Genomic DNA, 23,085 nt, shown 5'->3' on the forward strand with positions numbered 1-23,085 from the left:
ATATAGTATAGCAATAGTAAACAGTATCTTCCTCAGAAGAATCTTCCTACATATACTGCACTGCACATTTACTGCACACATAGCCGCGACATGCCATCCATGGACTGTGTCCATCTGTTATAATGGACTGTTATCATTGTGTCTTTTGACTAATTGAAAAAAAGACTAGCTACTGACTGTACTACGTGTGTGTTTATCTGTGTGTGTGTGTGTGTGTGTGTGTGTGTTTGTGTGTGTGTGTGTTTTCTCAGGGATGGTGTTCCGTACTGTGAGACTGACTACCACGCTCAGTTTGGCATCCAGTGTGCAACCTGTATCAGATACATCAGTGGCAGAGTGCTTGAGGTGAGTCAGCCTAGTCTGTCTGTCTGTCTGTCTGTCTGTCTGTCTGTCTGTCTGTCTGTCTGTCTGTCTGTCTGTCTGTCTGTCTGTCTGTCTGTCTGTCTGTCTGTCTGTCTGTCTGTGTCTGTCTGTCTGTCTGTCTGTCTGTCTGTCTGTCTGTCTGTCTGTCCGTCCGTCCGTCCGTCCGTCCGTCCGTCCGTCCGTCCGTCCGTCCGTCCGTCCGTCCGTCCGTCCGTCCGTCCGTCCGTCCGTCCGTCCGTCCGTCCGTCCGTCCGTCCGTCCGTCCGTCCGTCCGTCCGTCCGTCCGTCCGTCCGTCCGTCCGTCCGTCCGTCCGTCTGTCTGTCTGTCCGTCCGACCATCTGAGACCTCATCTCACACTGCTTCCTACCGCTCACTAATTATAAACCAATGACAAACTTCACCACAAAGTGTTGATTTATGAATGAGACATCAGCGTCAATCTTTTCATTGAGTGTGTATCGTGCCTATTCATTACCTCACAGACGAGACAGCAGTTTTGAAATCTTGGCATCGGATCTAATTTTAAAGAAACAAACGTTGACAGACATGGAGGGGAAGTGAAAATCAACCTCTTGTTTTGTCCTCTTGATATGAACCACATTAAATAAGTAAAGTACTCTGGTATTTCTTAGAGATCATACAAATGAACAAAACACTATGACACCATCAAAGGTATCGCTACATTGTCCATGCATGTGATTAGTGCTTTTGAGTTGAAATCAATCCAGGCTCCTTGAATGCGCTGAGTGCAGACAAGAGAGCAAATGTATTCAGACTGCGTGCCGTCACGGCTCTAAAAATAGAGAGGCTTTTAATGCTCTGTCATCATGGCTAAACATGAGGGCCTCTGACAACCCTGCACCTTAACACACACACACACACAGACACACACACACACACACAGACACACACACACACACAGACACAGACGCACACGCGCACATACACACACACACACACACACACAGACACACACACACACACACAGACGCACACGCGCACATACACACACACACACACACACACACACACACACACACACACACACACACACACACACATGATCCAAGATGACTCAACTGGCTCGCTTTCCATCTCTTTGTGGTGTTAGAACTAACTGTTTTAAACTTGTAGAGCTATACTGCATTTGTATGTGATGATTGAGGTTATTTGTCTGACTGCTAGAATCCATCCAGAATCATTTCACTACCTAAAGAGAAGCGTAATGGGTGTATTGGTGCTGCTCGTTTTGTGTTTTTCTGTAGGCGACTGTAGAATATGCAATATACTCTTAACAGATATCTGCTCTGCTAAAATGACATTTCATTTCAGAGGGACATTTTGTAAAATACTGGAATCTTCTCCTCTCTGCACCGGATCAGTTGTGCCTGTCATTTTCTATGAGTAGTCTGTGAACTTTGAATCTACTGGCGTGTGTGTATAAAACATTGTGAAAGGCACACCTTGGACACACAGTGGCTAATTGAAACGGACTTAATCACTGAGTGATTATGAAATTGCTTTGGAAGAGAGTGGAATTGGAGTGTCCAATTACTGGAGTTGTGTCTGAGTAGCATCCATCACTTACATGCCTTTTCTCTTCTTTCTCTTTTTCCATCTTCTCACCTCCGCGCCTTAAATCACCTGGGCTGGAACCGTCTTATATCTTCTGAAATCCACTCCCCATGATGCCTTTTTCGCTCACTCTCTTTCCCTCTCTCTTTCCTTCACTCTTTCCCTCTCTCTTTCCTTCACTCTTTCTCTCTCTTGATCTCTCTCTTCATCCCTCCCTCCCTCCCTCTCTCACTCTCTCTCAATTCAATTCAAAGGGCTTTATTGACATGGGAAAAATATTATAAACAAAAGTGAAATAATCAATCAAAAATGTACAGTAAACATTACACTCACACTTTTCAAAGGAATAGACACATTTCAAATGTCATAATATGGCTACAGTATGTACAGTGTTATAATGATGTGCAGATAGATAAAGTACAAAAGGGAAAATAAATATGGGTTGAATTTACAATGGTGGTTGCTCTTTTCTCCTCTCTCTCTCTCTCTCTCTCTCTCTCTCTCTCTCTCTCTCTCTCTCTCTCTCTCTCTCTCGCTCTTGCTCGCTCTGCCTCTCTTTCTCTCTCCCTCTCTCTTTCTGCCTCTCTCTCTCTTTCTCCCTCTCTCTCTCTTTATCTCTCTGCCTCACTGTCTCTCTGTCTCTCAGGCAGGAGGAAAGCACTACCACCCCACCTGTGCCCGTTGTGCCCGCTGTCAGATGATGTTTACAGAAGGAGAGGAGATGTACCTTACAGGTAAGTAAGGCTCTTTTCCTGTCGACGATAATAACATCATGATTTACTTTGATGTGCTGTATCATTAACTTTAATGCACTTTGATGGTGAGCCCTATTCGCTTGTGCAATTCAGTGGTAATTTGCTCTTGGGTGATAATAACCCTTCCCTAAAATAACACAAAGTAACATCCATTCTCTAAAATGGATTTCCAGACATCATGCACTTCCAAAACTCAGTATAGGTTGAATAGGACAAACTCCTCAGTTCAGACTGTTATTCAGCAGGGCCTTGGCCTGCCATTACTTTGAATTATGACAGTTTCATAAACAGTCTCCCACCATTATTGATCACAGCGATACTGTACATAATTGAATAGACTGGCCTTAACTGACTCTTCTACAGTACACTCTATTCAGCTACTATAGCTCACTGTGAAGAATGTTAAAGTGGTCTGCCTGGCTTCTCATCGCCCGTTAGCTCCATCATTATATGCAGTCTTCGTCCCAGAGGCCACCCTATTCTCTATATAGGGTACTACTGGTCAAAAGTAGTGCACAGACAATCAGACAATGCTAACCCATGCTACTACACATTATTAACATGCTACTCTGAATCACGGCGAGACCACTAACACACAACATTAGCATATTGTAACACAAGCGTATGCAGCCCCCAAGGTTATGTTTCCCCTGGATGGTTAATTTAAGAGGGGGACATCAAGGAGGGCTGAGTGATCGGGGCTCAGGGAGCTACTCAATTACCAGCCACATAACAAAGGCCAGTGAATCAATCCAACACACTCTGACTGCATGGCTGGACTGAGAAGTGGCAAATTGTTAAAGGTAGAGATTGATCCTACAGCGCATGCCATGTGGCCGGCCTCCCCTATTGCTTCTGCCCCTGATATTCACTACATATGTCAACACCGCAGCAAGCGGCCCAGCTGTGCAACACTGAAAGTTCCTCAACAACATTAAAGGAAAATTCCACCCAAAAAATTCCACCCCAAAACTATATTTTGGTATTTGTTTCATTAGTCCATTGTATATAATCCCAAAATTATTTGAATGTCAGCAAAATGTTTTTCAAGATACAGTATATAACTTTCAAAATACAGAAATACAGCCGGTATGATACATTTTGCATCATATGATGCAAAACGCACAATATGTTTTCCTTTAACCTGCTGGAGGTAGAAAGAAGCCTTTCAGGTGTTAGAAAAAATTATCCAACAAAATTATCCAATTTACAGATGGGGAGGGGGGGGGGCATAGCTATCATTCTGTACATAAAATACAATGGCTACAGCTGCCCCAATCTGCCCTCCCTGCAAACATATCGGGAAAACCTGAACGTAGAGTTTGCAAAGACCCTCCTCAATCCGGCCCCCTACCACCAAGTGCTGTCCCCGAACACAGCTCCATCTCTCGTCGTGTTACCCGGTGCTCAACAATGTTGAAACCCATCAGGTGCAGAACCAAGCGCGACCAAAGCAGCACGATGCCATACGTGACTATGCTGCTCATCCACTAAGCTATGGACTACCACTCCTGTCTTACCCTCAGCACTGACGGTTTTTTAAGTTGTAGTTTTTATTGTGTCGATGATTTTCTTGTGCACAGTGTATTTATGTCAATTGTGTCAAATAATTCAGCATCGGCTGCCATTGATACTTTGTCATTTCGAATTTGTGTAGAAGAAAAAAAAACATTCTATGGAGCCTTTGTTCTGATTTGTCTCTGCCTGAAGGCTGCTACCTCTCAGGTTTAGCTATTTAGATAGTGTAGCTACAGTATTTCTACCTATTTTCAGAGTTGGTTGAAAAGCATTCTTTATTATTATTGTTTTTTAAAGTTTAATGCATTTTTGTAAAAGGTTAATGCAGTTAAGTTGATGCGAATTAGATATATTTCCTGTAACCCTTCATTCACAATTAGGGTTACCGAGGTTGTGTTAGGAAACCTGGGGAGGAGACTTCCTCTCACAACACTCACGCAGGACGCTTTGAAGGGGTCTAACTAGCGATTGAGGGAGATAGGCCTAGGTGCTGTTGATGCGTCAATTGCATGGTGGGTGGACTATTGATTCCCACAGATCGTGCTGTAGGCCTATCTATGGCTGTGCTCGATTTATAGGACTGATATTAACTGTAGATTGTAAGCATGACATCCTAATTGAATTGACTGGAGGCCAAATGCTGCATTCTGTACCGGCTTCCCGCAATGCTTCTGATGTGGAACGTGATATCCAGGCAGGCAGCCACTCAGTCCCGCGTACAGTAACAGTGGTGTATCGCCCTAGAGCCTGGGGAAACCGGATGTATGAGAGGAAGTACCTGGTACTCTCTCATTATCATTATTTGTTAATATGCACTGAGGAGCACTGAGGAGGATCATGACATTAGTGGTTTAGTGTTTCCATCCCTCCCAGGAAGAACTAGAATGAGATAACATTTTAGTCTATCTCGCTGTGTGTGTGTGTGTGTGTGTGTGTGTGTGTGTGTGTGTGTGTGTGTGTGTGTGTGTGTGTGTGTGTGTGTGTGTGTGTGTGTGTGTGTGTGTGTGTGTGTGTGTGTGTGTGTGCGCGCGTGTGTGTGTGAAAAAGTGCGCTCTCTCTCAGAGAGAGAGAGAGAGAGAGAGAGAGGAAAAAGAGAGAGGGAGAGTTACGACTTCAGCCTCCAAGCCTCTCTCAGATATGTACTCTAGGTCACCTTTGATGTATGGCTGTTGTTGAGAAGTGCTGATCTACTGACACATGCGTTTGATCGGTGTGTGTTAAAAAGTTTGCGAACACGAGACACTGTAAAAACATTTCTGAGCTGTGAGCCGCAGAAGAACTGTGGCCTTCTACTCCAGTCATCAATAATGAAAAGCACCCCGGTGGTTTTACAGTATTGTAATTGCAATAGCCGTTGTGTGGTGGATTGAATGTGATTTAAAAAAAAATGTTTGCCGTATGTTTGATTGCGGATGTGTCCCCGCTACAGGTTCCGAGGTGTGGCATCCCATGTGTAAACAAGCAGCACGGCTGGAGAAGAAACTCAGGGTGAGTAGAACCCTGTGTCTCTGTCTCCCTTCCTGTTAGTAACACTTTGACCTCAACTATAAAACACCACTATTACACTACTATATCCGCCTAGAAACTCCTGCAGTTTAGTCCGAACTGAATCCCTCGCGTTCCTATTCTTGGACTAAGATGACGTGTCAGGCTGGGGGTATAATCACGCAGCCTCGCGGTAAGGGAGAGGATCTGAGGTAAATGCAGGGGTGTTATTGTTTGTCTCCCTCAGTGGTAGTCTGGCCTCTGCAGGCTTACTTTGACACACATGGTGCGCGTGTGTGCGTGTGTGTTTGTTCCCACAGTTAAGACGTACCTCTGAGGCCTCCATTTCCCCCCCTGGCTCCAGCATCGGTTCCCCGAGCCGCGTCATCTGTGTGAGTAGTCTGTCGCCAAGGCATCGCCATGGTTACTTGTTTACATGTACACCTTCTGTTGGCTGCCAGCCTGTCTTGGAGGCGTAGCCCCCTTTGCAGGACCTGTCACTCAGAGCCATCAGTCATTCACATGGGTCGACAGTCCACCATGTGCGGTTGTGTGTTTATGTCATTTATGTGGTTTGCTTCAGGTGTTTGTATGTCTGTTTGAGACAACAGTGTTTGTTATATCCAATGTATTATTGATGTATGTTTAAAGTAGGTTCACATACTTTCTCCATTGTTGACTGTTGCACTGTGAAGCTGACATTCGGTATAGTCTTTATTCCACTGTAGAGGAAAGCAACCATGGTAAAGATCTTGTTTAGAGACATCTGCTGTCGTTGAGTGTGTGCTGAGCCTAAAGAGGTCCTTTAAATTATCAATAAAACGTCACAATACGGTGCCAAGCGTTCGATTTGGCTGCTGGGGAACAAGGAGAACCCCGGCTCCGCACAAAACCATTGACAACCACGTGCCGTTTTCAAGGGGATTGTTAAATAAATGTTAGAACTACTTGGTTTTAATATCATCACCTCTTGAAGAGAATAGTCAGAACTACACATTTCCACGATTCCACATTTAGCTCTATCACCATAGTTATACAGTAAGTAACTGTATGCTTTTCAGTTGATCATGTAATTTCAGATACGTGAGGGTAGCCTATCCATTTGACATGTAGCTAGCTAGCTAAGCAAACAACGTGCCATTTAGCTTGCTTCATCAGAAATTAAGCTTTTGGAAAGAGCTTGAATTCGGTAAGTCCTTGTCCTGGTAAAGTTGTCAGTCGGACTACTGTCATCACCACTATAGATGGCTGCCACGCCCTGACCTTAGTATTCTTTGTTTTCTTTATTATTTTGGTTAGGTCAGGGTGTGACATGGGTGATGTATGTGTTTTTGTACTGTCTAGTGGTTTTATATGTTTATGGGGGTGTATACTATCTATGTGTTTATGTATGTCTATGGTTGCCTAGATTGGTTCTCAATTGGAGGCAGCTGTTTATCGTTGTCTCTGATTGGGAACCATATTTAGGCAGCCATCTTCTTTGGGTATTTCGTGGGTTATTGTCTATGTGTTAGTTGTACTCTGGAGCGGGATCGATTTAGAGGTGGAGGGTCCGTCATGGTCTGGGGCGGTGTGTCATAGCATCATCGGACTGAGCTTGTTGTCATTGCAGGCAATCTCAAAGCTGTGCGTTACAGGGAAGTTATCCTCCTTCCTCATGTGGTACTGACATGTCATCCTGACATGACCCTCCAGCCTGACAATGCCAACAGCCATACCGCTTGTTCTGTGCATGATTTCCTGCAAGACAGGAATGTCGGTGTTCTGCCATGGCCAGCGAAGAGGACGGATCTCAATCCCATTGAGCACGTCTGGGACCTGTTGGATCGGAGGGTGAGGGCTAGGGCCATTCCCCCCAGAAATGTCCGGGAACTTGCAGGTGCCTCGGTGGAAGAGTGGGGTAACATCTCACAGCAAGAACTGTCAAATCTGCAGAACTTAATGCAGCTAGTGGCCACACTAGATACTGACTGTTACTTTTGATTTTGACCCCCCCTTTTGTTTAGGGACACATTATTCCATTTCTGTTAGTCACATGTCTGTGGAACTTGTTCGGTTTATGTCTTCAGTTGTTGAATCTTGCTATGTTCATACAAATATTTACACATGTTATGTTTTCTGAAAGTAAGTTGACAGTGAGGACATTTTTTTCTGAGTTTATATACAGTACGAGTCAAACGTTTGAACACACCTACTCATACAAGGGTTTTTCTTTATTTTTACTCTTTTCTACATTGTGGAATAATAGTGAAGACACCAACACTTTGAAATAACACAAATGGAATCATGTAGTAACCAAAAGGTGTTCAACAAATCAAAATATATTTTATATTTTAAATTCTTCAAAGTAGCCACTCTTTGCCTTGATGGCAGCTTTGCACACTATTGGCAATCTGTCAACCAGCTTCAACTGGAATGCTTTTCCAACAGTCTTGAAGGAGTTCCCACATATGCTGAGCACCTGTTAGCTGCTTTTCCTTCACTCTGCGGTCCGACTCATCCCAAACCATCTCAATTTGTTTGAGGTGTGGAGGATTGTGGAGGCCAGGTCATCTGATGCAGCACTCCATCACTCTCCTTCTTGGTAGAATAACCCTTACACAGCCTGGAGGTGTGTTGGGTCATTGTCCTGTTGAAAAACGAATGATAGTTCCACTAAGCCCAAACCAGCTGGGATGGCGTATAGCTGCAGAATGCTGTGGTAGCCATGTTTGTTAAGTGTGCCTTGAATTCTAAATAAATAATTAATCATTAATAATAATAAATCATTTCTAGTGTCACCAGCAAAGCATCCCCACACCATCACACCTCCTCCTCCATACTTCAAGGTGGGAACCGCACATACAGGGATCATCCGTCCAGCTTCTCCGCATCGCACAATGACACAGCGGTTGGAACCAGAAATCTAAAATTTGGATTCATCAGACCAAAGGACAGATTTCCACCAGTCTAATGTCCGTTGCTCGTGTTTCTTGGCCCAAGCAAGACTCTTCTTCTTGTTGGTGTCCTTTAGTAGCTCTTTATTTGTAGCAATTCTTCCACGAAGGCCTGATTCACACAGTCTCCTCTGAATAGTTGATGTTGAGATGTGTCTGTTATTTGGGCTGCATTTTCTGAGGCCGGTAACTCTAATGAACTTATCCTCTGCAGCAGAGGTAACTCTGGGTCTTCCTTTCCTGTGGCAGTCCTCATGAGAGCCAGTTTCATCATAGCGCTTGATGGTTTTTGCGATTTCACTTGAAGAAACTTAAAGTTCTTGAAATTTCACTTATTGACTGACCTTCATGTCTTAAAGTAATGATGGACTGTCATTTCTATTTGTTTATTTGAGCTCTTTGCCATAATATGTACTTGGTTTTTTACCAAATAAGGCTAATGTTTGGAGTACCACCCCTACCTTGTCACAGCACAACTGATTGGCTCAAACATTAAACGCATTAAAAAGAAAATAAATTCCACAAATTAACTTTTAACAAGGCACACCTGTTAATTTAAATGCATTCCAGGTTACCTTATGAAACTGGTTGAGAGAATGTCAAGATTGTGTGCAAAGCTGTCATCAAGGCAAAGGGTCACTAGTTTATATTTTGATTTATTTAACACATTTTTGGTTCCAAATGTGTTATTTCATAGTTTTGATGTCTTCACTATTATTCTACAATGTAGAAAATAGTACAAAAATAAAGAAAAACCCTTCAATGAGTAGGTGTGTCCAAACGTTTGACTGGTACTGTGTATATATCTATATTAGATCTACTTACCACTATATGTTTGCCAACTGTACAATGTACAGTGCCCGCATACAGTAGGATGGGAAATTAACCTAAACCACTCAACTATCCAATTAATGGTGGTAAATTGAGCGATATCGTGAGGCTACACTCACGTATCTGAAATGACATGATCAATTAATCTTTACTGATCATGAAAAACATGCAGTTACTTGATGTATAATTGATGATTGAGCTAAATGTGCACAATTGTGACCGACCACCTAGATTCATCTTATGGTGCAAAATTTGATTATTTACTCAGAGCTACAAAATGGTATATCATATACTGCAGTTGAGGAACAATAGGAAAGTAATTATGCTTTAAAAGTTGATTAACTTGTAACCCGACTTTGAGAAAATGGCCCTTGAATGTTTTGGTACAGCTACTTGAGTGCTCTTTTTTTGACTACAGCGATTCAGTGTCTTAAGCCTTAGCCCCATCCATCTCTTTAAGGATTCACGTGAGGACACGTGTTAAACAGAGTGATTAAGGGAGTTTAAACAACCAAATATTTAAAAACTAAAACTGGTGAAAGTAGTAGCCTACAATAAGGAAAAACTCCAGGTAAAAATACACTTTATCTGATCCTTGAGCTACAGTATATCCTAGTCTGACTTTGGTGCAGGTCATGCTGTTCTTCACATTACCGTCTCTGGTAAACACACACTATATCAAATACAATCAAATTTTATTTGTCACATACACATGGTTAGCAGATGTTAATGTCAGTGTAGCGAAATGCTTGTGCTTCTAGTTCCGACCATGCAGTAATAACCAACGAGTAATCTAACCTAACAATTTCACAACAACTACCTTATACACACAAGTGTAAAGGAATGAATAAGAATATGTACATAGAAAATATATGAATGAGTGATGGCTGAACGGCATAGATGCAGTATATACATTTGAGATGAGTAATGTAGGGTATGTAAACATTATATAAAGTGGCATTGTTTAAAGTGGCTAGTGAAACATTTATTACATATATGTTTCATTATTAAAGTGGCTAGAGATGAGTCAGTATGTTGGCAGCAACCACTCAATGTTAGTGATGGCTGTTTAACAGTCTGCTGGCCTTGAGATAGAAGCTGTTTTTCAGTCTCTCGGTCCCTGCTTTGATGCACCTGTACTGACCTCGCCTTCTGTATGGTAACAGGGTAAACAGGCAGTGGCTCGGGTGGTTGTTGTCCTTGATGATCTTTATGGCCTTCCTGTGACATCGGTGGTGTAGGTGTCCTGGAGGGCAGGTAGTTTGCCCCTGGTGATGCGTTGTGCAGACCTCAATACCCTCTGGAGAGCCTTACGGTTGTGGGCGGAGCAGTTGCCGTACCAGGCGGTGATGCAGCCCCACAGGATGCTCTCGATTGTGCATCTGTAAAAGTTTGAGTGTTTTTGGTGATAAGTTCTTCAGCCTCCTGAGGTTGAAGAGGCGCTGCTGCGCCTTCTTCACCACGCTGTCTGTGTGGGTAGACCATTTCAGTTTGTCCGTGATGTGTACACCGAGGAACTTAAAACTTTCCACCTTCTCCACTACTGTTCCGTTGATGTGGATAGGGGGCTGCTCCCTCTGCTGTTTCCTGAAGTCCAGAATCATCTCCTTTGTTTTGTTTGTTTTCCTGACACCACACTCCGAGGGCCCTCATCTCCTCCTTGTAGGCCGTCTCGTCGTTGTTGGTAATCAAGCCTACCACTGTAGTGGTCTGCAAACTTGATGATTGAGTTGGAGGCGTGCATGGCCACGCAGTCATGGGTGAACAGGGAGTACAGGAGAGGGCTGAGAACGCACCCTTGTGGGGCCCCAGTGTTGAGGATCAGCAGGGTGGAGATGTTGTTTACCTACCCTCACCACCTGGGGGCGGCCCATCAGGAAGTCCAGGACCCAGTTGCACAGGGAGGGGTCGAGACCCAGGGTCTCGAGTTTAATGACGAATTTGGAGGGTACTATGGTGTTAAATGCTGAGCTGTAGTCGATGAACAGCATTCTTACATCGGTATTCCTCTTGTCCAGATGGGTTTGGGCAGTGTGCAGTGTGATTGCAACTGTGTTGTATGTGGACCTATTGGGGCGGTAAGCAATTTGGAGTGGGTCTAGGGTGTCAGGTAGGGTGGAGGTGATATGGTCCTTGACTAGTCTCTCAAAGCACTTCATGATGAAGTGAAGTGAGTGCTACAGGGTGATATTTATTTAGCTCAGTTACCTTAGCTTTCTTGGGAACAGGAACAATGCTGGCCCTCTTGAAGCATGTGGGAACAGCAGACTGGGATAAGGATTGATTGAATATGTCCGTAAACACACCAGCCAGCTGGTCTGCGCATGCTCTGAGGACGTGGCTGGGGATGCCGTCTGGGCCGGCAGCCTTGCGAGGGTTAACACATTTAAATATTTTACTCACGTTGGCTGCAGTGAAGGAGAACCCACAGGTTTTGGTAGCGGGCCGTGTCAGTGGCACTGTGTTGTCCTCAAAGCGAACAAAGAAGTTGTTTCGTTTGTCTAGGAGCAAGACATCGTGGTCCCCGACGGGGTTGGTTTTCCTTTTGTAGTCCGTGATTGACTGTAGACCCTGCCACATACCTCTCGTGTCTGAGCCGTTGAATTGTAAATCTACTTTGTCTCTATACTGACGCGTAGCTTCTTTGATTGCCTTGCGGAGGGAATAGATGTTTATATTCAGTCATGTTTCCAGTCAACTTACCCTGATCTAAAGCAGTGCTTCGTGCTTTCAGTTTTGCGCGAATGCTGCCATCAATTCACGGTTTCTATTTGGGGAATGTTTTAGATGCTGTGGGTACAACATCACCGATGCACTTGCTAATAAACTCGCTCACCGAATCAGCGTATATATATATATAAAAAATAAAATCAAAGTTTATTTTGACACATGCACAGGATACAGAAGGTGTTAACAGTACAGCTAAATGGTTAATTGATATATTTGCATGGTAGCAATATCAAAGATAGTGTCCAGATAAAAATATTTTATAAATATTTAATAATTTTTAAATGATGCTTACCCAGACACACTTGTCTAAATTGATGGGTTATGTGAAAGAAATGCTATAACTGTCCCCCAGCCACATCTAGCTAAGTGGATGGGTCACTATTATCTAGACATGTACACATGTTCATGTAATACAATAGATGGCCGTAATCATCCCCAGACACACCTGGCTAACTGGATGGATCATGTAATCATCTGGTGAAGTGGAGTTTTTTGTTTAGACATGTAGCTATCTAGCTAGTTAGCTAGCTGAACAATGAACCATAATCCCAACCCATGCTACTAGCAATACAAACAGATTTCTATAGCTAGCCACCATGCATGAAATGCTGTAGTATGAATCTGCAAGTAGCTAAAGCTAACCAACTAGTTTCAATGTTAACTAGCTTGCTAACATTAGGCTATAACTAGCAATGCAAATGGTTTTCTGAGATACAAATAATATTACTACACATATCATTCACGTAATGTTAGCTAGCAAGCCAGCTTGTAATTTAACCATTTTATTTGTATTTACAGATGGCATGCAAGTTTGTTATTAAGGCACAAGAAAGTGCATGTGTTCCAGAAGGCATTTCTGCCAAAAAATGCATTTTAATTAATAAATAAAAATGACCTTCAAATGACTCTCCTGTAAAGTGGTGATGTGCAACATATGCCTAGCTTCCTGAAACCGATAACAATTGTTATGCATGGAATAATCAGAAATTTGTAGTTCTGACTATGCTCTTCAGAAGGTGATGGATGTTGCAACCAAATAGTTACCATTTATTTAACAGTCCCTTGACAACGCCACGCAGTTGTCAGTGGTTTTAGCAGAGCGGGGGTCTTGTTGCCCCTCAATAAGCAAATTGAATGCTCTGCACCTTATTGTGACATTTTATTGATAACAACCTATTCAATTGATAGAAGGACTATGTCATGAACCCTCAAAGTTCCAGAATGGTATGGAAATGGCAGCCATTGTTGTCAGGGAGAAATCCCAACCAGTCTAATAGCGAAGGTGAATAAATATGTCGGCCCTCATGCACTTACCACAAATTCTAAATTTTTGCCAAGTTTGCTGTATTGTATATTGCTCTGTTAGTCCTTTTTGTATGGTCGTTAGCAGAGTATACATGGCCCCAATTTTAGCTTCAAGATGCCAGCAATTAAAAACAAAAAAAGTATAAATAGATTGTGCTGATGTATTGGCGTAGTTTAAAAACCCAGTGGATAGTGGTAAAACAATGGCATCATATCTGAATTCTGCCATCTTTATGCACATTCGCCATTTGAATAACTGGCAGTAGAGGAATAGGTGGTGGATTTCCTGATTTTACTTAAAAACCTCTTGATCTACACATCCCGGATCCGGGATCGTGACTACAGGCTCAGCTCATTACCATAACGCAAAATGCGAAAAAATATTCTTAGAAATATTTAACCTCCACACCTATACAAGTCCAATAGCTCAAATGAAAGATAAACACCTTGTTCATCTACCCAGCAAGTCAGATTTCTAAAATGTTTTACGGCGAAAACACACCACACATTTATATTAGACCACCACCGAAACAAAAGACAAGAGGCGGCCATTTTGTCCCAGAAAATATAAAATTATAAAAGCAGGATTAAAAAATAAATCATTCACTAACCTTTTGAAAATCTTCATCAGATGACAGTAATAGGACATGTTACACAGTAAAAAAAATAATAATTCAATAATATGCTATTTATATCCATAAATCTCTGTTTACAATGACGGCATGTTCACAAAATGCTACTCAAATGTCCGGAGAAATGATGATAGCTCCAACAGATAACGTCAGATAACAAGCAATACACATGACTAAATATACATGTTCTACATATAGTTACAAAGATACACTTCTTCTTAATGCAACCGCTGTGTTACATTTATTTTTAACGTTACAGAATTCGTTCACTAGGCTATAATATGAGGCGGCGCTCAGATATTAGCAGTATGTCTCCTCTACGTTTGGAGAGCACAGAAACCCAAAATTAACCACATAAATATTCCCTTACCTTTGATGTTCTTCGATGAGAAGACGTGGAAGGAGTTATACTTACCCAATGCATCGTTTGGTTTCAAGTTGTGTGTCTCTGTATTAGCATATGCCAACAGCTTCAGCTGAAATGCACCCAAAATGACTTCTGGTCCCGCACTCTTGCGCATCAAAACTTCAAAATTACATATTATATGTTGACTAAACTGGTCAAACTAAGTGCAGAATCGAGCTTTAGGATGTTTTAATCATATAAAACAAAGATCAGCGCGAACAGACAAACCGACGTCAATTAGTGTTTCATGGAAAAAGAGACCGACCCGCGCAATAGAGTGCATGTATTTTCGCGTGACCCGAATGTTTTAGCCCGCCAAAGGACGAGGGCGCGCGAGATTCTCACAAAGAACGCATCATTTGAAAGCAGACATCGCGCTGAACACATAGAAACTGTTCTGGATCCGTAGCTGGTTGGGAAGGGAGGGGGCGATGACGTCAAAGTTGTCCCAACTTTTCTGTTGCCAATAGGGTGTTTGGAAGAAAGGCTGCCCTGGGAGTTCTGCTTTACATACAGACATAATTTAAACGGTTTTAGAAACTTTAGAGTGTTTTCTATTCAATAATTATTATTATATGCATATATTAGCAATTTTGGGAAAAAATATTTTCAGTTTACTATGGGCACGCACTTCCTCCAAAGGGGGCAGTATTCAGCCCTAGGCTTAACTGGTTTTAAAAGCAAGGCATGTCCAGAAATCTGTATCAGAAATCTGTGCAATATAATTATTTTCTCACCAAAATGTGTCATATAATTCAAAATACAGTTTATGCAGGTTTTATACACATTTTCTGTATATATAGCCTATATGTAAACAGACCATAAATGTCTCAGGGGCCATTCTTGCGAACATTAGAAAAAGTTTAAAGGCCCCCACCAGAGGGCAATGCTGCCCCTATTTCAACGTAATTCCTGTCCAATCGCATAAATTGTCCTTTACGTTCTACCTACGAAGAATGACTCAGGCTGCTAATACAAATTCCAGAATTGAGGATGGGAACGTTGTGGTGATTTCCATGTGAAGTGGAGAAATAATAACATGTTATGGGGGCACTGACATCTGGTTAATGTAGCTAGCTAGCATGCTAACCGTATCTAGCTACCTCATTTATTTATTTTTATTTAACCTTTATTTTACTAATGTTATCTGGTTTTCTTACACCTTATTCAAAAGATTAGCTGGATTTGTCATAAGCATGTAGGGAAAACTTTGCCACTTTGTCATCTTTCTCTCTGGCCCTATGCTATCCTCACCAGGCGGCTGTGATTAGATCCAATTCAAATTCCATATCAACCTATTAAAATCGTTAATGTAGTTGGACGTCATAGAACACTTTTCCATGAGAGCGTCCTTAACAGCAGTCAAACAGCACATTCTGCTGTAACTAAAACACACATGTTCAATTGGATGAATAGCTCAGTGTTGTGATCCTGGTTCCTGGTGATTTTTGATGTTTGCGGCAAGTTTGAATCCTAGCTGAGATACCCAATATATACAAAAGCATGTGGACACCCCTTCAAATTGGTACTGACAGGTGTATAAAATCGAGCACGCAAACCGTAGTCTGGCTTTTTTATGGCGGTTTTGGAGCAGTGGCTTCTTCTTTGCTGAGCGGCCTTTCAGATTATGTCGATATAGGACTCATTTTACTGTGGAAATAGATACTTTTGTACCTGTTTCCTCCAGCATCTTCACAAGGTCCTATGCTGTTGTTCTGGGATTGATTTGTACTTTTCGCACCAAGGTATGTTCATCTCTAGGAGACAGAATGTGTCTCCTTCTTGAGCGGTCTGACGGCTGCGTGGTCCCATGGTGTTTATACCTGCGTACTATTGTTTGTACAGATGAACGTGGTACCTTCAGGCATTTGGAAATTGCTCCCAAGGATGAACCAGACTTGTGGAGGTCTCCAATTTTTTCTGGGGTCTTGGCTGATTTCTTTTGATTTTCCCATGATGTCAAGCAAAGAGGCACTGAGTTTGAAGGTAGGCCTTGAAATAAATTGTCACGTCCTGACCTTAGTTCCTTTTTCGTGTCTCTATTTTAGTTTGGTCAGCGTGTGAGTTGGGGTGGGCATTCTATGTTTTGTGTTCTATATTTTCTGTTTTGTGTTTTGTTGCACCTTGCAGAACTGTTTGTTTGTCAGTTTGTTGTTTTTGTTCAGTATTCGTCCTTATTAAAAGGATTATGAATACGTACCACGCTGCACTTTGGTCCTCTTCTCCTTCTCCCAACGACAATCGTTACAGAACTACCCACCACCAAAGGACCAAGCAGCATGGTGAAAGGGACTCCTGGACAGGTGAGCAGCACTATCTGGAGTATGAGACAACCTGAGAGGAGATAGAGGTGGTCGGTCGGCCAGCAAGGAAGCCCAAGAGGCAGCCCCCCTCCCCACAAAATATTGGGAGGGGGCACAGGGGAGTGTGGCAGAGTCAAGTTGGAGACCTGAGGCAACTCCCCGTGCTTACCGTGGAGGGCGTCGTACTGGTCAGGCATCGTGTTATGTGGTCAAGCGCACGGTGTCTCCAGTACTCGTTCTTAGCCCGGTGCGCTACATCCCAGCTCCCCGCATCTGCCGGGCTAGGGTGACGATCCAGCCAGGGAGAATGGTGCCAGCCCTGCTCTCCAGACAGCCAGTGCGTCTCCTCGGGCCAGGATATCCTGCGTCGGCTCTGCGCACTGTGTCTCCCGTGTGTCTACACAGCGCAGTGTGTCCTGTGCCTGCGTCCTGTGCCTGCGCCCCGCACGTGCTGGGGTAAAATCACCATCCAGCCAGGACGGGTTGTGCAGGCCCTTAGTTCGAGACCTCCAGTGCGCCTCCACAGCCCGGTCTATCCTGTGCCTCCTCCGAGGACCAAGCTGTCTCTCCGTCTCCTCCCTCCAGGTTCTCCCGTCAGTCAGGAGCTGCCGGAGCCGCCCGTCAGTCAGGAGCTGCCGGAGCCGCCGGCGCCGCCGGAGTCGCCCTTCACTCCGGCGATGCCGGAGTCTCCTGTCTATTCCAGTCCGAGATCGGCGGCGAGGGTCGCCACTCCAAAGGCGCCACTTAAGTGGGCCAAGACTATGGTGGAGTGGGGTCCACGTCCCGCGCCAGAGCCGCCACCGTGGACAGATGCCCACCCAGACCCTCCCCTATGGGTTTAGGTTTTGCTTCCGGAGTCCGCACCTTTGGGGGGGGGTACTGTCACGTCCTGACCTTAGTTCCTTTTTTATGTCTCTATTTTAGTTTGGTTGGGGTTGGCATTCTATGTTTTGTGTTCTATATTTTCTATATTTTTAAAAGTTGAGTCATACTGCGGCACACCCTGCGTGCTGCTGCAGCATTCTGTGGCACGTCATTTAATTCTCAGCCATGTCTTCTGTTTCTGCAAGTTATTGCTAGTTTGACCACCAGCGGGTGTCTTTGAGAAGCATTTGATAGTATTCTGTTTTTTTTTAACCTTTATTTAACTAGGCAAGTCAGTTAAGAACAAATTCTTATTTTCAATGACGGCCTAGGAAAAGTGGGTTAACTGCCTGTTCAGGAGCAGAACAACAGATTTGTACCTTGTCAGCTCAGGGGTTTGAACTTGCAACCTTCTAGTCCAATGCTCTAACTACTAGGCTACCCTGCCGCCCCATTACCAGAGAATTTAAAATAACATGTAATATGTAATAACATGGTAGATGGGATTGATTTTAAGAAATTTGGCTTACTTAATTTGATTCATATTATGGTGTTTATGGTGTTAAAATGTAAACAACAAAATGTAAAAAACAAAAATAATATTGGAACTCTGCGGACTTCCCATGGTTTCCTATGGGGGAAATATAGGCATGTCTGTCTTTTTCGCCAGATATCTCGCAATGTGTATGTTTTCTTTTTTTCAAGTTGGGTGTAACTGGTGTGAAATGGCAAGCTAGTTAGCGGGGTGCGCGCTAATAGTGTTTCAATCCGTGACATCACTGAGACCGGGAAGTAGTTGCTCCCCTTGCTCTGCAATGCTGCAGCTTTTGTGGAGCAATGGGTAACAATGCTTTGAGGGTGGCTGTTGTGTGCAGAGGGTCCCTGGTTCAAACCCAGGTAGGGGCGAGGGGAGGGACAGAAGAAAAACTGTTACACTGGCACCATTTTGATCAGGAAAATCCCCTCTTTGTAATTATGTAAGTTTGGGCAGCGAGCTCGTTTGTCATCGATCGCTAGACCAGAAATAGTCAGAAGTTGTTTTTTTCTCCCTACTTTTTCATTACGCAGACATAAGCACAGTTGACACCACACAGTATTCCAGCCGGTCTGACGATAGCTCCATTCATTTCTAACAAGGAACAGAAAGTCCTTGTTCTAATTCTTGACTAAAACTACACACCTTATATTCAGTATTATGATTATAATAACATTCATACATTCATACAGTAACAGAGTAGTATTTCGTTTAGTTATAATTCTAAGCTAAATACATAGTATTTAGACATAATACATATACATAGTTTAGTCATTATTCATAAACATCCCATAACAGCTACACATACCGAGACAGAGGGGCGCTGTTTCACTTGTTCTGATGCTTTCTCCTGTGTGATACAATCAGCCTCTTGTAAATTGAAGGGAAATGATGAAACACAGAGAGATGAGAGAAACATAACAAAAATTGTTTCCATGAATACATGCCACTGAGCCTGCGATGATCATGAAATATTAGCACTCTACACTTAAAACAGATGAAGTGAAGGGGGACAAAAGTCAACTTTGACTTAGGAGTTTTAAATATACCTCTGGTGGCCAAGTTGACCTATTTTAAGAAATGCCATTGGTCTGTAGAGAAAACGTTTAAGATATTTGATAGGCTAATGCGAAATTTGTTACAGGAAATAATTACGGCCACCTGGTTAGCATACGGCTGAATGTGCCAGGTTATGTAATGGGAACAGCTAACATGTAGCTATTGATCACATGCAACTATGTCAACGGTTTTAATTGGCTGATGTTTAAACTTTTCTACTTGTTCGCAAGTATGGCCCTTCAATGTTTGTTTTCTTGAAAAGCTGTGAGTGTTACTGTATAATATGATACAATACCAGTACTTGTTGCATTTACAATTTGTCCTATCAACTTCTTTCAGCCAGTGTATGGCTGTGTAGTGACTGCATTGTTTGTATGCAATGTTGGCATATTGGCAGTTAATTGGAAACATTTCTGGAATCATTCCTTTCAAACTGGCTGGCTAACTAGCTAATAAAACACACTGTGAAGATAATAATCAAATTCATTGTTTTACACAATGTCTTATCACAACCATGGTTGACCAACTCCTTGACCAAAATGCCTGACCCTTTATACTGTTATAATACCTTTCATGTCAATACTAGAATTCTTAATTCTATGGCTGGACCAATGTCCCACCTCCAGCTCTCTCCCTCTGCTACAGGGTGTGTGTCTATGTTTGTTTCTGGGATCTCTCTGCTATCTGTCTGTGTGTGTGTGTGTGTGTGTGTGTGTGTGTGTGTGTGTGTGTGTGTGTGTGTGTGTGTGTGTGTGTGTGTGTGTGTGTGTGTGTGTGTGTGTGTGTGTGTGTGTGTGTGTGTGTGTGTGTGTGTGTGTGTGCTGCGAGCTTCTGTCTCACCCAGGATGCCATCAGCAGCTTGCGGCTGACCCTGATTTGGCCTCCCCTCCGGATTTCTCTGTCTGTCAACGCAAGCTTCGTCCTCTCTCTCTCTGTCTCACGCCTGCTTCTCTGTCTTCTCCTTGTTCTGTCTTGTTCTGTGTCCTCTCTCCAGGCCAAAGTGGAAAACGAGGTCCTAAATTACAAAGATCTGGCCGCTCTGCCTAAGATTAAAGCTATTTATGACGTGCAGCGGCCCGATCTCATTCCCTATGAGTCTTATCACAGATACTCCTCTGATGACAGGCTAGAACGCTACAGCTATGGGGAGGTACTGAGACGCTAGTGCTAATCTAGTTGCCTTTTATGTGTGTGGGTGTGTGAGTGTGGGTGTGTGATGCCCCTGCACTGTGCCTGCCGTCTCTGTGTCTCCCTGTTGCTACATCCCCCCAGCTTCCCACTTTAGCCCCTGTATGGTTGTACCGTGGTCACGTCGCGCACCATCTTAAAACATGACTACATCCTTGTGAGTCTCCTGCTTTGTTCACAGATTTGAATTGATCTTTGCGAGACACTCAACAATAAATAATGTCAATTAAGAGCTTTATGTTTTCACGCCAAGGCCTCTCTTAATTATTAATTTAGATTATTTCACACCAGTAAGACAAAGCCGCAGACACAATGGATTCCTCATGTTTACTGTCAGATTTCATATGTGCTTGTCTTAATGTAATAACTTTATGAACAACTACACAGAAGAGGACTTATTATTCAGTCATATTATTCATGGTTTAGTAAGCTCACAGGTCTCATTTGAATAGAACACTGCTAAATAATTCTGGAGAGCATGATGCTATTGACTGACTGATTCCAATTCCTCTATTCATTCCTCTTCTCTACAGTCTCTGGGAACTCTCTCTCCATACTCTCAGGTAATTACATTCCATACACTACTGCACTGAATCAGTTGACAGATGGTGTCACGCCCTGACCGTAGAGATCTTTTTATTCTCTATGTTTGGTTGGTCAGGGGGTGACTCGGGTGGGAAACTATGTTCTGTGTTTCTATGTTTTGGCCCGGGTAGGGTTCTCAATCAGGGACAGCTGTCTATCGTTGTCTCGGATTGGGAATCATACTTAGGCAGCCTTTTTTCCTTTTGTATTTTGTGGGTAGTTGTCTTTGTTAGTGGCCTGTATAAGTAAGCTTCACGTTCGTTTTTTGTTGTTCCTTGTTTTGTTGGCGACATTTATAATAAAGAAAAATGTACGCTCACCACGCTGCACCTTGGTCCGATCATTTCCACGATTTCGACGAGTGTAACAGATGGCTGAATAGGAATAAGTCTGGGATGGGCATATTTGGTACACTGTATGTGTGATATATTTGGGTCCATGTGGCCTTAGAAGGGACTCAATTGACTAAATTAAAACTCTCATTGGACTTGATTAAATAAAGTCAGTTATTAGATGAAAGGGAAAAAAGTGAATAGTGTGTCTAGAGGGTAATGTTTTGATATACAGTGCCTTCGGAAAGTATTCAGACCCCTTGACTTTTTCCAAGCTACATATGTTTTCCAACCTACAATGTGAAAGTTTAAATTATGTATTCAATATAGATAAGAAAAATAAAATCATTTGTGTGTTATTAGTTTAAGCACACTAAGTTTGTCTATTGTTGTGACTTGGATGAAGATCAGATCAAATTTGATGACCAATTTATGCAGGAATCCAGGTAATTCCAAAGGGTTCACATACTGTTTCTTGCCACTGTGTATAAGATCCCACAGTTGAAGGTGCATGTCAGAGCAAAAACCAAGTAATGAGGTCGAAGGAATTGTCTGTAGAGTAGGATTGTGTCAAGGTACAGATCTGGGGAAGGGTACCAAAAAAGTTCTGCAGCATTGAAGGTCCCCAAGAACACAGTGGCCTTCATCATTCTTAAATGGAAGAAGTTTGGAACCACCAAGTCTCTTCCTAGAGCTGACCGCCTGGCCAAACTGAGCAATCGAGGGAGAAGGGCCTTGGTCAGGGAGGTGACCAAGAACCTGATGGTCACTCTGACAGAGCTCTAGATTTCCTCTGTGGAGATGGGAGAACCTTCCAGAATGACAACCATCTCTGCAGCACTCCACAAATCAGGCCTTTATTGTAAAGTGGTCAGATGAAAGCCACTCCTCAGTAAGGCACATGACAGCCCCATTGGAGTTTGCCAAAAGGAACCTAAAGACTCTCAGACCATGAGAAACAAGATTCTCAGGTCTGATGAAACTAAGATTGAACTCTGAATGCCAAATGTCACATCTGGAGGAAACCTGGCACCATCCCTACAGGGGAGCAAGGTGGTGGGGATGTTTTTCAGCAGCAGGGACTGATTCTTGATGAAAACCTGATCCAGAGCGCTCAGGACCTCAGATTGGAGCGAATGTTCACCTTCCAACAGGACAGGTGAACATTCAAGACTATGCAGGAGTGGCTTCGAGACAAGTTTCTGAATGTCCTTGAGTGGCAAAGCCAGAGACCAGACTTGAGCCCAATCGAACTTCTCTGGAGAGAAGGAATGGAATGCTCTCCATTCAACCTGAAAGAGCTTGAGAGGATCTTCAGGGAAGAATGGGAGAACTCCCCAAATACAGGTATGCCAAGCTTGTAGCGTCATACCCAAGAAGACTCAAGGCTGTAATCAATGCAATGGGTGCTTCAACAAAGTGCAGAGTAAAAGGTCTGAATACTTATGTAAATTTGATATTCAGTTTTTTATTTTGGATAAATTAGTAAAAAATTCTAAAAACATGTTTTTGATTTGTCATTATGGGATATTGTATGTAGATTGATGAATGGAAAAATTATTCAATCCATTTTAGAATAAGGCTGTAACGTAACAACATTTGGAAAAAGTCAAGAGGTCTGAATACTTTCCAAAGGCACTGTAGATGGTGCCAGACAGACAGACAGAGCCCTGCAGGCAATG

The 23,085-nt window shown here is 43.0% G+C and overlaps 1 protein-coding gene across 5 annotated transcripts in view; it reads left to right on the top strand.

The window, feature by feature from the left end:
- The window catches only part of LOC112258302 (actin-binding LIM protein 3-like), a 135,002-nt gene that overhangs the window by 88,519 nt on the left and 23,398 nt on the right, over positions 1-23,085 (top strand). For 3 of the 5 annotated variants that reach the window (XM_042327086.1, XM_042327087.1, XM_042327088.1), the window contains exons 6-11: positions 252-345; positions 2,586-2,673; positions 5,642-5,700; positions 6,018-6,089; positions 20,293-20,448; positions 21,020-21,049. In XM_042327086.1, the coding sequence (XP_042183020.1) occupies positions 252-345; positions 2,586-2,673; positions 5,642-5,700; positions 6,018-6,089; positions 20,293-20,448; positions 21,020-21,049 (499 nt within the window). The remainder of the gene's footprint in view (positions 1-251; positions 346-2,585; positions 2,674-5,641; positions 5,701-6,017; positions 6,090-20,292; positions 20,449-21,019; positions 21,050-23,085) is intronic. The other 2 variants (XM_042327089.1, XM_042327090.1) reach the window with 1 other exon arrangement.

The sequence above is a fragment of the Oncorhynchus tshawytscha genome, linkage group LG09, assembly GCF_018296145.1.
Source record: "Oncorhynchus tshawytscha isolate Ot180627B linkage group LG09, Otsh_v2.0, whole genome shotgun sequence".
Lineage (NCBI taxonomy): Eukaryota > Metazoa > Chordata > Actinopteri > Salmoniformes > Salmonidae > Oncorhynchus > Oncorhynchus tshawytscha.